Source organism: Phaenicophaeus curvirostris, chromosome 18 (assembly GCF_032191515.1).
Source record: "Phaenicophaeus curvirostris isolate KB17595 chromosome 18, BPBGC_Pcur_1.0, whole genome shotgun sequence".
NCBI classification, from domain to species: Eukaryota; Metazoa; Chordata; class Aves; order Cuculiformes; family Cuculidae; genus Phaenicophaeus; species Phaenicophaeus curvirostris.
Genome location: NC_091409.1, coordinates 2,806,815 through 2,822,639, shown reverse-complemented (window position 1 = coordinate 2,822,639; position 15,825 = coordinate 2,806,815). Strand labels below are relative to the sequence as shown.

Here is a 15,825-nt window from a genome sequence, read left to right as displayed (position 1 = left end):
TCAGGAGCTTGCAGCCATAAGTCATGCAGCCAGAGCTCATTGTGCGTTCATTGTTCATGTAACAATGGTTTGAGATAAAACACAGATAAAAAAATGATACACGCTCTACAAGCAGTAGGATACTATACTCTTGGCAATGAAACACCTTCTATACAATCTTTGTCATTTTTAAAGGTGAATGGAACCACACACACAATATTCAGACATATTAATGTACCTAATAGCTCACTCACAATTTTGGTACCTATCTGGCTGTAAATATAACTAAAATATTTACAGTAAACAGACACTATTTGTCTGGTCTTTTCCCTGCTGCTGCTTAATACTTGCAACTCTCACCAATTTCTGACAGCTGAAGCTGTTCAGCATTTGTAAATATCAAACAATTCTCTCCTCTGCATAAGCAGAGTCTGTATAAACAAAATTGAGTTCCTGAGCTGGGAGCAGATCCTTAACACCACTCGGTAAAAAACTGAGAGAGACCTTATAGCAGCCTTCCAGTAATGAAACGGGGCATATAGGAGAGACGGGGATAGGCACTTTGTCAAGGCCTATTGTGACAGGACAAGGAGTAACGGTTTTAAACTAAGGAGGTGCAGATTTAGACTGGATATAATCAAGAAATTTTCTGCAATGAGAGTGGTGAAACATTGGACCAGGTTGCCCAGGGAGGTGGTGGAGGAAACATTCAAAGTCAGGTTAGATGGGGCTCTGAGCAACCTAGTTAAAGACATCCCTGCTCCTGCAGGGGAGTAGGACTAGATGACCTGTAAAGGTCCCTTCCAACCCAAAGCATTCTACAATTCTATGATTCAATTTTTGTTTGTATTCATGGTATATCTGTTGCAGGCAAGAATGCTTCTGTTCAGTGCACAAGTACACGGCTTCCCTCAAAAGCTGGACTGACTACGCAGATCCTCAGCACAAACACTTCTAAGCAACAGCTACCATCTCCACTTACATTGGAAAATGTCTGAGATTTTTGAACATATGGCAGCCCAGCAAGAGCTCCTTTGCGCATACAGTACAGTCTCACACTTCCATCTGCTAGTTCTATAAGGTCAGACACAAATTCTTCAGAAAACTACTGGACTTTTTTTTTCCAGCAGAAAGAGGGCACATCTGAAAAACAACAGGCATACAACAGACTTGCATTTTTTTCTGTTTGAAAAAGGTCTAAACTTGACACAGTTTCTTAAGATAAAGGGAAAGTTCTGTATTGGCATTCTGGTGTAGTCTTGCAAAAGAAAAAAGAGAAGAAGAGCAGCAGCATCAATTCTCTTATCCTAGAAGTCAAAAGCAGGCTGCAGAATGGATAGGTCCAGCATTGTTCTGGTCCAACTAATTATTTAATCACTGAAAGAATTTTAATGAATGCCATATGAAAAAAACCATTAATTATCACCTCGAACATAAATATTTTATTTGAATTATTTAGTACAAGCAAACAGAATCACATCCTTGTTTTCAGAATTAACTAGTGAGCTGTGAAAACATCTTTCTGCTTTGCATCTGCCACCCTGTGTATCCAGCAATCAAATAACTCTTAAATCTCATCAAATGAGCTCCCAAAGTCATTGAAGAGATAATAAACTAGGTTACAACACTCGTCTGGTATACAGTTAAATGTCTTTCATATATCTTTAAGTGGTTATTAATCTCTGAATTAGTTTAGAATACATTAACCTTCAAGGTAAATTAGATCAATCAAGAAAATGACTCACAAGACTAGGTCTATCTTTTTTCCTCAAATTCAAAGTGTGTGCCAAGAATATAACAGCAGTTGGGAGAAAGCTCTCAAATGCCACTTTTCCCTGGAAGTATGACATTTATCATAGAGAGGGACTGGACATTCATATTCTTCTTAATGCTTATGGATAAAGTTGTTCCTTAGGATAAGAGGAATCAATGACCAGACAAGAACAAAATGTTTACAATTGTGCTAAGAGGAATTATGATGTGAATGCAGAATGACATGAAACCCATGAAAATTAGGTGTAATCATATCCTTAGCTCAATTTATTTTTCGCTCTGAGTTTATTTTAGCCTCGTTTACTTTAATTATAGAAGTGGCTGAAAAGCTTATTCTGTTCTATTTTGCATATGGCACACTGTCTGGACATGTCACATACAGCTTCAAAAATTACTTAAATATTCAACTTCTTGGCTTCAAATCTTCCAGAAGAGAGGTACTTAAATACTCATGCAGGAATGCAGCACCATGAGTTACTATGCATAATGTCATGCTGTGCATTGTTCAAAAGCCTACAAATTCAATGTCTAGCCACTATTTTCTAAAGGAATATGAGAATATTAACAATGAGTAGCAAGAAGACTAACCTGAAGTCAGATGGTTTTTAATCTGAATTAACTGATGGTGAAAGCTTTGCGGTGGTTTAAACTGATTATTTATTTTGCTATTGCAAAATGCCATGTATAGTTATCCTGGCTTAGCTGACAAGTGAAAGTCCCAAAGACAAACTCAGGTTCCTGTGTTTGTGAAAAGAGAGTTAACTACTTTTACAGGATACTTCAGATCACACCAGTGATCAGTGTCACTATTTATCATGCTATGTTCCAAATCTACACTTAAGATCCTTAGCTATGTAAAGTGTCACAAGAGGTCCACTTCTTCCAACTGCAGTCAGTGAAGCACAGCTTTTGTGTGTAGTCATAACACACTGATAAAACAAAGGAAACTGATATCTTGAAAACCTTTCCCTTGGCTGGTAAGGGGATTACTGTATTAAAACTTCAAAGACTGCTATCTGCCTTGACATGAGAACATCTAGAAGCCTGAGACTTACAGTGCAGATACATGGCATATTAAGACTCATTGCCCTGTTTTATAGATGAACAAAAAAAAAAATCTAAAATAGAAATCAGAACACATTCTAATATCACATAGTGTGTTCCAAGGTAAAAGAAAATACTGATAGAACCTGGAAAGTGATATCTGAGAGCATAATGGAAAGGAAGTAATAGTGACTATGGGCTCTGGTTTGCAGATACTGCATATCAAACACCCGACTTAGGAAAGCATTTTGCTGTTATCAGACTTTTGAGATCTTTCTATAGTCCTGTTGCTTTCAGTAAGACTGCCTTCAGCCTAGAGTTTTTCGGAATCAGAATCTAAGGGCTGCAGGCTGCCCTTCTCTGTCCCCAGGGCACAATGGGGTATAACCCAAGCAGTCTTATTTAAACTAGTCCTCCAGTCAACCATTACTTTCCAGGAGGTTCAAGAGCATCTTGCATACGTCAGATTGTGATAGACTCTTGTCTTACAGCATCATGCCTTTACAGTTCCAAAGAAGTAGCACTGAACAGATTGAAAGGGAGCTTGTGCCATGGTTGTCGGCACCAGCGCTATTTTCTTGAGGCATTAGTCATATAGGTTGTAAAGAATTTCAACACAGAATGATGAACTATGCAGTAGAAGATCTACCTATCACAACTAATTCCAAATTTTCTTGAGCCTGTGTTTGTAGGCTTTAGAACAACAAATGAGGCAACTAGACCCTGTTTGGGGGCAGATCTCTTGAGACTATTCCAGTCATTAAGCCAGCAGGGCCGCAAAATCTGCTCCTCAGCACTTCCCTTCTGAGTTATTCTGCACCTGCTGAGATAATGTTCCTACTTCATCCTAATTGCAGAGGATTGAGTAAAAGCTTTGTCCTTGTGCATCTAGGAACAAAGACAGCACTTCAGCAATCTTGCTGCAATTAAATACAAAGCTGAATGTGCATGCCGTAATTAAAAATATGTCTGTTTCTTTAAAACAAATCAGTTTTAATTGGCATTCTAATTGAAAGCCTATTTAATATAGTGGTAAACATTATCTGAGAGAGTATTTAAAATCTTGACACCTACATAATGCTTTACAAAGCTCTGACAACATCAACTAATTCACCCTTGCGATAGCTGAGACAGGTAAGTAAATACATCTAGCTAATCTGAGAAGGAGAAAAAGAACTGCATAGAAATTGTTAAAAAAAATATTTCTTTTCGAGAGTATACTGATTCTGGTTAAATGTTCAGAAAATGAGAAATTAAGCTTTTTTTATTTGTTTATAGAACCCAATCAAAATGAACACTAATTGTTGCAGAGTTGGAATGCTGTCCTGAAATGCCCTGTGCTTGTGATAGTGTCAGAAAACTCAGACCAGCTTAACTTAAAAATCCTTCTAGCCCATGTTATTCCACCAAGATCAACCTATTGTGGTTAAAACAAAGGTGAGTATGAGAACAGAACTAACTTATGGCAATATTTTCTTTGTGTAGCCCCTCAGCCAAGAGAACTGTTGCCCTGACTTCCCCACTCAAGAGATGTTATTTTTGTTTCTTCTGTAGAATACAAGAAAAATCTTCAATTACTTTGACATTATATTTTTGGAGAAAAATTTTCTCTTTCCAGTACTACTGGTTGGCTTATGCCTTAAAAAAAAGTTGATGGTAGAGTTGGACTGACTCAGTTGAAGTACACTCTGTGATCTCACTGGGAATTTGTCTTAAATTCTTCCACTTGATCAAATAAATAATTGATCAAATAAAATCACTCTATTTGTGTCCCATTTGCAAACAGAATGGGAAACAATGTGTTTGAATAAACTGTTCATAATTAATTACTTATTCAGTTCTAATAAATCTTTGCATGGGGCTGATTTTCTTCATCTGTGTCACTTGTAAGGAGACACATTATTAAAACAGCACGTAATTCCATAATTACCGTAACTGAAGAGGCAAATTAAAAGTTCTCGGTAATCGTATGTAGACCCTGTTGAAGAACGTTTGCAACATTTTTTAATCCTCTGTGGGTAATCTATCCAGAAAGCTGTGTCAGGCAAAACTCTCACTCAAATTTTAGAATAAACTTGTCCCTGCTACTCCTTGGTTGAATGACTGGAATTCATCCTCTGCTCAGGACACAAGACAAACTTCAAGGAGCTTGGGGTCACATTTGTGTTTCAAATCTTGGTTTCATTGCATTGGTAAGGGAGGAATTAGGAATTAGTCCTTCCATGAGGACGTTCATTTCCATAATATAATTTTCCAAATTCTGTACAATTGTGAATTCTCAGCCCCATACTTACACAATCTGTAGGGAGACTGTTTAACAACAGAAAGAGTCCCACTGATAAGATTCATCCCTTCCACTTAAACCTACAGCTTTCAATCCTAAGTTACCATATGAAGTTACTGTAAAATACATCGGTCAAAAAGGATTTAGATTCTTTTTTCTTTACTTCAATTCTGGGCTAAAAATTATTTTTTTGTGACTAATTCTTGGTTTGAAGAACGTTAGTATATAGCCTTACAAATATTTGGATGGTTACTGTGATGTCCCTGGGACAGAGAGTATAAATATTTCAGTTTAGTGAAGTTTCTACCACTGACTGGATCCTTATGCAAAAGCTAGGCTTTTTATTACCTGTGAAAAATGGATGCAACCTCTAAAAGGCAGCCAGCCAGCAGAATTACGGAGCTTAAACTTCCCTCAGTTTATAAACCACACTATACTCAAAAGGATATGGTCTGCATGCCTGAATACTTGTCTTCCACTTTTATGAACTAGTTCTGATACAATATAACACAGTCTGAACCTCTTCTGAAAAGCAAACCCCAAAGGATTACTGTACAAATGTCAGCATGTCTTTACCTCGCTTCCTCTTTTAATGACTGCCGTACCTAGCAGGCTCTGGCTGAAAAACAAGCATCCAAATCTCCAGCTCTTCCAAATACACTTTCACACTCAAAATTTAGCTTTCCTCAGTCCAGACACAGAGCTTGCTGAAACCAGGACAAATACATGCACTTTGTGTCTTTAACTACAATAGACTGGACATCACTGCTGTCTGGCTCTGTTCCACTCATACTGTTAAAACAGTTAAAGGAAAAAAATGTTCCTCTCCTTAGTGACTAAGAAACAATCATTTTCCTTCTGTTTTGACATTTTGCAGACACTACGGATAGGTGTGGTTTCTGCTGCCATCACTGTACTGTACACTGCTTCAGAAAGCTGATAAAAGCACTCCAAATACCTGCTTCACAGAGAATGAAGATAAAATAAGATTAGCTCTTTTTAAAAGGAAAGAGAAAAGAGGGTGAGCAAGAATAAAGAAATCCATTCCAAAGAGATACTAAAAAATTCACTTCTTCACCTGAACAATTACTTGTGATATTCTCCGAAATACCAGCATCACTGTAAGGGGTTTATCATTTGAAGTGGCATTTCCATGGTAGCCAGTACTATGACTATAATCCCTTCCAAGCTTTTAAATACTCTAATAAAGCTCAATACCAATAATCAAGGAACAGTTGAAGGTTTTCCTGTATTTTTCATCTCATTATTTTTTATGAAATGGCTGTGTCCTTTCTTCTCACAGTAATGCTGCCCTGCCTACTGCTTGTACCCCTTTTTAAGCCACAGGGAAGAAAGAAAATATGAGTAGTGAGAACTGTTTTTCGTGAAAAATACAAAATCTTAAAAATTACATTGTAGCCACATTACAAAATGAATACATATGCCAATTACCATTTTGCTTCAGTTTCTGCTTTTGCCTGTTCTCTTAAGAGACAAGACCAATTACTGCTTTTTGCTCTAAATCGGTATTTCTCACAGGCTTTTGTACTAATTTTAAGTCAATTTCAATAAAACATGTAGGAAAAGTGTAAACTATTTGCTTAATGCAAACCACATCCAAGTTTTGCAGACTTTAAGTCATTTGCTTCTAGTAAGCCAGAGACCCTGTCTCATCTTACATTCATCATATCACAGAGAGTGGTAAAGTTTATGTTTAACTCTGTTCACTTCCTTCCTCTAGTGCCTGGGGCACTCAGTAATGGTTTAGCAGACAATGGTCAACTTTAATTCTTCAACAAAACTGAAATGCTAACCACAGGGGAAAACAGGCAGATTTTGAGGTTCTTCCTGCTCTCGCTGCTGTTTCTGTAATGGCCAAGATCATCAGCAAAGCTGTTCCAGGCATACAAACGGCTTGGATGTCTGAAGGCATGATCTCTTCTTGTTCCCAACTATAACCATAGGATTTCATATAAACTGTGAAATTCCACACATAAGTAAAAGAAAGCTACAGCCTTCTCTGTGTAGGAGAAAATCCTAATGCCGTAAAATTCAATGACGCTTAATAAAGTTCCTAACACCAATACAAAATCCCAAAAGACAACACAGGAACGAAAATTGAAACTTACTTTCTCATTTGTGCTTCCACCCATAATTCCATACATGGTGATTCTGTACAAATGCAACAGCAATGAATTCAGGAAATCTACACAAGTATACGAACTTAGGCGTTTTTTCCAAAGCACTGTTTTTCCAATTTGTGAATGACGTTCCTTATCTTACTGCCTATACAGCTCCACATATAAACATTCCAATGTGAAGCTAGATGTCACCATATAAGCAGAGAAAAAGGACCTAAAAGCATATTTTTCAGTGTGCTAAGAAATCTATGAACTGTAGCCAAGTCCAATCCAGAACTCATTATCAATACATCACATCTACTGTAGAATCAAAAGCAAACTTTATATTCTCCATTGCAGTACAAAGGACAAATGAAAATAGGTTACAGACAACTTACTCTGAAAAATTTCCTAACCTCTGTATCAATCCTGACATCACAAACACTTCGCCTTTGGATTAAGGGGGAATTGAAACCAATGTTTAAGGAGCAGAGGTAAAAATCTGTGATCTTTGTCCCACAAGTCGTGTTTATTATAAGGAAAGCTTTGCAAGCTATTCCTATTTGACATGAAACTCAGGAAATTCTTGAGATAATTCCTATGCTAACCACAAAGTTGCTGCATGTTGTCATAGCAACTGGCATCAGTTGAAACTTCATGATGATATTAAATAAATCTTTGCTTTGACATAAAATGAAATGCAATAGAACTACGTATCAAGAAGTTCTAGCCAGTGACAATAAATAAAAGTCAACCTGATGTGAAATTCTTGTGCATATGGCACCAAACAGCATTTTAAATACATGCAGCTCCTTAGCAGTCTGCTGTCTGCAAAAGTGAAAGCATACAAAGCCCAAGCTAGATGTAAAAAATGCAAAGCGTCAGCTAAGTGTCACTTGTAGTACATGTGGCTGAAATGCAAAATACTGGCTGGCGAGCACTGAGAGTTGTACAGAAGTTCCGTGTCTCACTAGAGATAAGGATGGCCACCACAGGAGAAACAATGTCAGGTAGGTAAAATATGGGGGGGTTGAACTTCGTAAGAGTTTAACAGCTACTATAGAATCATAGAATAACCAGGTTGGAAGAGCTGACTATAAGCTTGTGTCCTCTAGTTAATTTTTCTTCAAGAACATAAAAAACCAAACAAAATAAAAATCCACAACCAACCAACACACGCTATATTATAGAGTACCATATAGCCAATTCTTTTCATTCCATGGTACTTTGTATCCGCAATAATGAGGTGCTAGCGAAGTGACTGTACAGGTAAACATGAGTGCCCAAATGCACTCATTAGCTATGAATAAATCTCACTATATCCTCCCTGGCTACATCATATAGGAATGAACTATGATGAGGATTATCTGGGAGAGAATAACTGCAAAACCTCTGCAACAGTGATCTCACAGCAACATTTGCAAGCAGTCATCCAGCTACTCCATATCACTAATGTCCAAAGCTGGAAGGTAAAGAGAACAAAGAAAAACATGTTCGGCTGTAGCTCCATCAAATGCTGTAGAACAAACTAACCAGGAAAATAAATTCTACAGTTGATTTTGCTACCAATTTTGTGAAATCAAAGATCATGACCATAATAACATGAGCTACGTGTCACTGGCTACAGTTTTGCTAGTCTGCCTGCTTTAACTGCTGCATCCAAGTGAAAAGCCAGCCACTGGTGGCTCTATGAGTTGCAGAACAAAAACAGTATGGAAATCATATTTTCATTTAAACACTCCGCAATTTTGCAGTGCATTTCATCTTTGAAGTGCTTTACAAATTTGACTCCCTTGACAACCCAGAAAATGACAGTAAACTATTCGGATTCTGATAACGATATTAAAAAATGTTTATTGTCAAGTGCAACTAAATGATTCATGACATATACAGGGGTGCACAAAGGATCGGTTTTTTTCATGGACTTGTATTATCTGAAAAAGATAACTGTAAGGCAAACATTATTAGAGGTAATAGAAATTTCCAATCTACCAACAGTAAAAAGTACTTGAAAGATGGAGTGCTTAGCAGAATCAACACCAAGTGGCAAACAATTGCATATATTCATAAGGGAGGAGAAAGAATATTAAAATAAAAAAACAGGGCTCTGTCAAATACTTTGAAGCAACTGATGGACAATCTACAAATCAACTTCTACAACGACAACCTAAGAACAAGGAAAAAAAAAAGTTTCTTGCATGTCCTATTTTACACATATAAAAATACTTAATGATAGCCTGGGATGGCATGTTCTGTAAACTGCAGAAATCCAGAGACTGCTCTGAAAAAGTCTGTTGGATAATTACTTGCCTGACTTGCAAACACAATCATCCAAACCTTACAAGGACATAACATGTGCAAAAAGGCACCTCTGTTTTCAAGGCTGCATGGACATACAATTTGTAGGAAGGACTATGGAACAAGGGAAGGCGTGCGATGCACATAAAAGCCCAGACACTAGTAGTACAAGAAATGGCCTAAAACATGCCAACACCATGATAACTAGAAAAAAAAAGAAAATAAGGTGGTCACATAAATAAGGAGTCACAAAACAAACCCCAAAAGACTGAACTGCAGCACTAGTAAGGAAATATCTTTGGCATTCACAAGAACACTACAACACCAGGACTATATATATATATGGGCTTACATAATTCCATTTTGAGGATACCAAAGAACAGCAGGGATAATGCAAGCTCTTCTCCACCCTGACAGCATTCTTTCTTTGGGTCCTATGTTGAACTAAGGTCCTCATGGACTTTAGAGCAGCCACTGGAAAATTTTACTAGCTGACGCCTTCTTTTCCCATAAAGAAGCCATATTCATACTATGCATATCTGGAAGTCACAATTTTAAATACCTGCAGCCTGCACAGTTCTGAATATGATTAGAACAGCAGAGGTGGCACAGCAGTCACTTAGTTGTGAATTTTTAAGTGTTACCAACCAGTTAATGAGAATGTGATCATTGCAGCCAGTTTCACTTGACTAAAGTCAGAACTGCCACTCAAAGCCTGGGCATGGGGTTACAGTAAAATGTGTTTCCCAGTTCTTTGATGCCATCTGCTGGATGTTTCTTACAATAGATCAAACTCCATCACTAGCTCATTTTTCACCTGGAAAAAGAAGTCTTTTACATTTTCTTTAGTTTATAAATGCAAAGACTGGCATAGGGTCGTTTACTTTAAAATACCAAATGAATCACTTGGTTGTTTAGAAAAAAAAAAGAAGATACCAGCAACCAGTAAGACCTTGCATTACCGAGCACTCGAACTGTACTTTGAAGGACAGTTTTAGACTAAGGGCTATATTAAATAAAGCAGGATAAGGCAGAGCAGAGTCACCTAGGTCTACAATGCTCTCATCAGCTGCTATCAAATAACTGGCCACCTACTCCCATTAGTGCCTAAAATAACAACTGTGGGTCATCTCAGAACTGCTACGTTGCTTGGTGCCAAATGCCTATATAACACAGAAAGCTGGGTGGAGGGTTCAGAAATTATATAAAGGAACACCTATATCCCCTTCAAGGCCCAACACACTTATTCACTACAAGGACTGACTGGCACACAGAGAAGCAGAGTTGCCATGGCTACCATATCCACATTTTATCTGAGAGCAGCTGAAGTATTCACTCAGGAAGTGAGGAAAAACCGGAACCCTTTCCTGAGGTGCAAGCTTTAATTAAAACCACAACCAACTGGTTGAACTAGAGAACAAGGTTAAAAATCTGTAGTTATAGCCAGGGAGTTTGTACACATATCCAACAGCAGGATACAAACCACTGAAATTCTATCAAAAAAAAAATTGTGAAACATCAGGGCTAGACAGAACACTAGTTGAGCTTTTGAGACTTACAGCCACCACCTGATGTACACTGTATGGGATACAAGTGCTTGTGTTGAGGTATCAGACCTTCATTGCCAAGGACAGTCTTCTCTTACAGCTGTGCTAAACCTGACATACAGCATTAATAAACCTACATAAACAACAATGCTGTAATTCATAAATAACAACGCACTAGTGAGATCCTGCTCAGGCATGCTGATGATCAAATTCAGTATCACTACCCTATTAAAACTACTTGAATAATAGAGAAACCAAGTGGGGCTTCCTCCACATTCACGCTGTCTGAAGAAGAGATGCAACACGAGTGACAAGATAGGTAGGAACTAATCACTTTAAAAAAATATACTCATCTCATACTCTCTTATTGATATTAAGAACAATGACTGTAGATTAATACTTGTCCAAATGAATCCTCTGTCCACACTGCTTTGGAAAATAGCTTAAAAATGATGATTTAAGCATGCTTAAAATTTAATTTTTAAAACCGAAGTCGTAACAAGCACGTATTTCCACAGAACAAGATATTAATCAAAGCAGGCAAAAGCCCAAAAGAAGAATTACAATCAGAGAGAGCATAACTTTAAGGGTGTAAGGAATCAGCAAATTAAGACATTTAAAAATTACATTCAACTCCACGTAGTGATGAAAGTGTAGTTCCAGGGATTGATGCTGACATAGCAACATCATCTATGAACAATTCTGACACTAATTCAGCATAAAAATGTGGATTTAGAAAATGACTGTTCAGGAAAATAAGAAGTAGTTAAGACTCACCATTCCAACTTATAGCATCTTTTGTGATTCCTAAACACAAAGTAGTAAATGACTGAATATGACTGTGACCCCAAACACTTTTCTTCAATGATTCCTTAAGAGCCTTTCTCCTCTTTCAACTTGTTGACACATTGCACAATGAGCTAATGGTGTTTATGCTATCTGAGCTAAGACTGAAAGACAAAGGATAGATTTAGTATTTCCAAAGGGGCTGCTAAAGCCAGCTAAATAGTACTGCAGCTGAATCATGTCCTATATATTGCAGAAAGACTTCTCAAACAGCCATTACAGCACAAACCAAAATTTTCCCATTTCTACTGCTTTTATACTTAAGTATTTTCATGAGCGGAAAACAAGACCAAGAAAACTACAATATATGCCTGACTTTATTACTTTAATAAACAATGCAAATATTTCAATTTTGAGGCTTTACCAAGCTAACGCTTTCCGGAACAAATAAATAACTGCAATAACCAAAATAACAAAGCTCTCATTCAATAGATGGAACCAAGACAGGAAAGTTATTAAAAAAAAAAGTGATGGATTTTTTTTTTAAATGTAGTTGGAACAATGTTATCAAAACATTTCATAAAACAAGGAAGAGTTGTACAGTATTTTTAGAACACCTTTTAACTGTCCTCAGCCTCAAGATTTATGTTATTTCCAAACTTTGCATAAAGCTGAACTTTCAAGTCAGATAACACCCTCTGAATTGATTCCACTCGGGATTCTAATGCTTCAATTTCTTCTTGTAGACTTTTCTGAAAAAGAAAAAAAAAAAAAAACCAAAAACTATTTAGCTAAAACAAACTGATTTATGTTTGTCAGCAAGATATAAAAAGGTACTCCTTTGCCAACTTTCTACCAAGTCTGACTGTAAGACTTACTACAGTGACAAACAAAGGCAAGCAGAACTTGGTTTACCAACATCCCAGCTGCAACTTACCACGGGTGCAAATCCCCCTCCTCAAGTCATAAATCAAACATGAACTTCAGAAGGTAAAAGACTCAAAGGATGAACAGATCATCCCACTTCAGTGCTCATCACGCTATAGCAGGCAGCACAGTAAAGGAGCTCCCTTTTGCACAGACAAACCTTTGCCTCCTCCAGCATCTCTTGTGTCTCCTCTTGGGAATGACTGATGAAGACATCTCCAATTTGGTAAGGTATCTGAAGTGAATCACTATCATCAAGCATCATGATGTCATCACAAGCATCTTCCAAATTCTGAAGTTGTTTCTGTTTATCAAGAGAGAAAAAGAGTGGTCACTTTTGTCATGCTGTCAGTTGAATAATGAACTCAGTGAGTCTGTGTTTTGGGTAAAAATCCTACCCGCCAGCATAGTAACAGTTTAATAGAGCAGTTCCAGAGATGTAATTTAGCATAAGTATTAAATTCAAAGGGGCTGTACCAGTAGAAATTTCTAGTCAATACTCATTATCTGTCATTAATAGGATAATTAATTGTCTAGACAAGGAAAATACAGCAGACTTAAGTGTCACTAATATCTGATATGCTCTTTTGCGGGAATTTAATTGAGCTAGAGAACAGAAAAAAAAATATATATAATATAGCAAATGTCAATTACGTTATTGCAAAAGTGGAACTGTTTACAGTCCTAGCACCTTAAATCATCCATGAACATCAACATGAAAAAGCAATGTTTATACAATGTACGCAACAGGCAAAGTGATTACTGAAAACATTTTGTGACAGTACCAGCATTTTTTTAAAAACTCAATAAAACTTATTTGGAAATGCTAAGACTGATGTTGAAGGATAGTTTATTAATACTAAAAGAAAATCAGAACCAAAAGAAAATTAATTACCTCTTCAGCCTAGCGAAAGAAAACCTCTGCACTCAATAATGACAATCTCTACCAACACATCAAAAGAACATAACAAACAACTGTCTTACAAGTCCAAGAAAAAATAAATATAAAATTTCCTGCTAGAGACTATTTAAAAACATGACAAGCGGCCATTATATATACACAATGCTTCATATACGACAACTAAAAAGTTCTCAGAACTGCATCGAAAAATGTACCCGTGCCTTTTATTTCTCGTGACTTCTTTTTTCACTTTAACATTCTCTGCCTATTTTCAAAGTATCAGAAATCCTGTATTAGAACCAAAGATTTACTTAGAGTAATCCACAGCCCCATTTTTGGTGTTACAGCTGAGAATTAATTCAGAGCAATGAAGAACAGGTGATATTTGAGGCAAAAATACCTTTTTCACTTCTATTTCTTCTTTCAGCTCTGTGATCCTGCTAGTATTTCTTGCAAACTTGTTAATTTTCTGTTGATCTTCAAAAGTAACATTGACGTCTTCTGCAGCCTGCAAGGAAAAGAGGTCAAAATGAAGACTTCATTTCTTATATTAACTTGAATTCCACTACAAGATTACTCCTACAAAGTATCTGAAAAAATAGTCTTACAGCCACTACACTCTGCTCGTACACAATTCCTTAAAATGCCTCATTAAGGATATCAACAATACCCACATTTAGCGGGGCAGAGGCCCTAGTAACATCCAACTAAAACACGAGCTATCCATGGCATCCTAATCATAGAACGGTTCAGGGTGGAAGGGACCTTTATAGGTCATCCAGGACAACCCCTCTGTAGTGAGCAGTGACATCTCCAACAAGAACAGGTTGCTTAGAGCCCCATACAAAATTACTTCGAATTTTTCCAGGGATGGGGCACCTACCACCTCTCTGGACAACCTGTGCCAGTGTTTCACCACCCTCAGTGAAAAAAAAAACTTCCTAATATCTCATCTAAACTTCTCTTCTCTTAGTTTAAAACCATTATCCCTTGTCCTTTTGCTACAGGCCCTGCTGAAAAGTTTTTCCTCATCTTTCTTATAAGTCCCTTTAAGTACTGAAAGGCTGTAATAGGGTCTCGGAGACTTTTCTTCTCCAAGCTCAACAACCTCAACTCTCTCAGCCTCTCTTCATACGGTAGGTGCTTCATGCCTTTGATCATTTTTGTGGGGTTCCTCTGGACTGGCTCCAACAGGTCCATGTCCCTCCTGCATAGAAGGCTCCAGAGCTGGAAGCAGCATTCCAGGTGTGAGCTGAGACCAAAGTTGTTTTCCTGACACAGACAGTTGAACCAGACACCTCTGTTCCAAGACCACTGCAGGGTATAGTGGAACAGGGCGATGCAACATCACTTTACGCTCCCTGGGCAGCTGTGAGGCACTGCAAGTGATTTGGAACCCTCAGCCCAGCATCCCAGCAGCCTCCCCACACCAACCTGCAGAATGGGCAGTGGGACTGCAGGCTGGGTCTCCTCCATTCAAAGGCGGCCAGAAAGCACCTTTGCCAAGCTACTACAAACCACGCCAGTGCAGACTCCACACCATCACCGTAATCAAACCCTCCCCTGTATACTCGATGTCATGATAATCAATTTCATAGAATCACAGAATAATAGAAGCGTTTACGTTAAAAGGGACCTTAAAACGTATCCAGTTCCACCCCCAGCCCTGGGCAGGGACACCTCCCACTGGATCAGGGGCTCCAATCCGAATCTAACCTGGCCTTGAACCCCTCCAGGGATGGGGCAGCCACCCCTGCTCTGGGCAACCTGGGCCACGGCCTCTCCACCGTCATCGTGAAGAACTTCTTCCTAATGTCTAACCTAAATCCTCCCGTTACAATTTAAAGCCGCTCCCCCTCCTTCTATCATTCCAGGCCCTTGCAAAAAGCCCCACCCCAGCTCTCCTGTAGCCCGGTTCAATACTGAAAGGCTGCTATAAGGTCTCCCCGGAGGCTCTTCTTCTCCAGGATGAGCAATTCGGATTTATGCTAGAGCCGAAACAAGACCAGACGTTAACCCGCCAGGGCAGAGGCCGCAGAACCCCCACACCGCGCCCACCTCCCGCACTCACCGCCTTCTTCATGGTGGCCGCCATGTTTGCAGGCCTGAACTATTCACCCTCTGCACGGGGGGGGTGAGGGGAATGGGGACTCGGAGAAACGAGGC

At 38.4% G+C, this 15,825-nt stretch overlaps 1 protein-coding gene across 1 annotated transcript; it reads right to left on the bottom strand.

Annotated features, from left to right (window-relative positions):
* Window positions 1-9,022: 9,022 nt before the first annotated feature.
* PFDN4 (prefoldin subunit 4) lies at window positions 9,023-15,825 on the bottom strand. The gene is made up of 4 exons (XM_069871852.1): window positions 15,731-15,825; window positions 14,060-14,167; window positions 12,919-13,062; window positions 9,023-12,583 (listed from the first exon to the last, which is right to left on the bottom strand). The coding sequence occupies exons 1-4, from the start codon at window positions 15,752-15,754 to the stop codon at window positions 12,452-12,454; spliced, it is 408 nt and encodes a 135-aa protein (XP_069727953.1). The 5' UTR covers window positions 15,755-15,825; the 3' UTR covers window positions 9,023-12,451.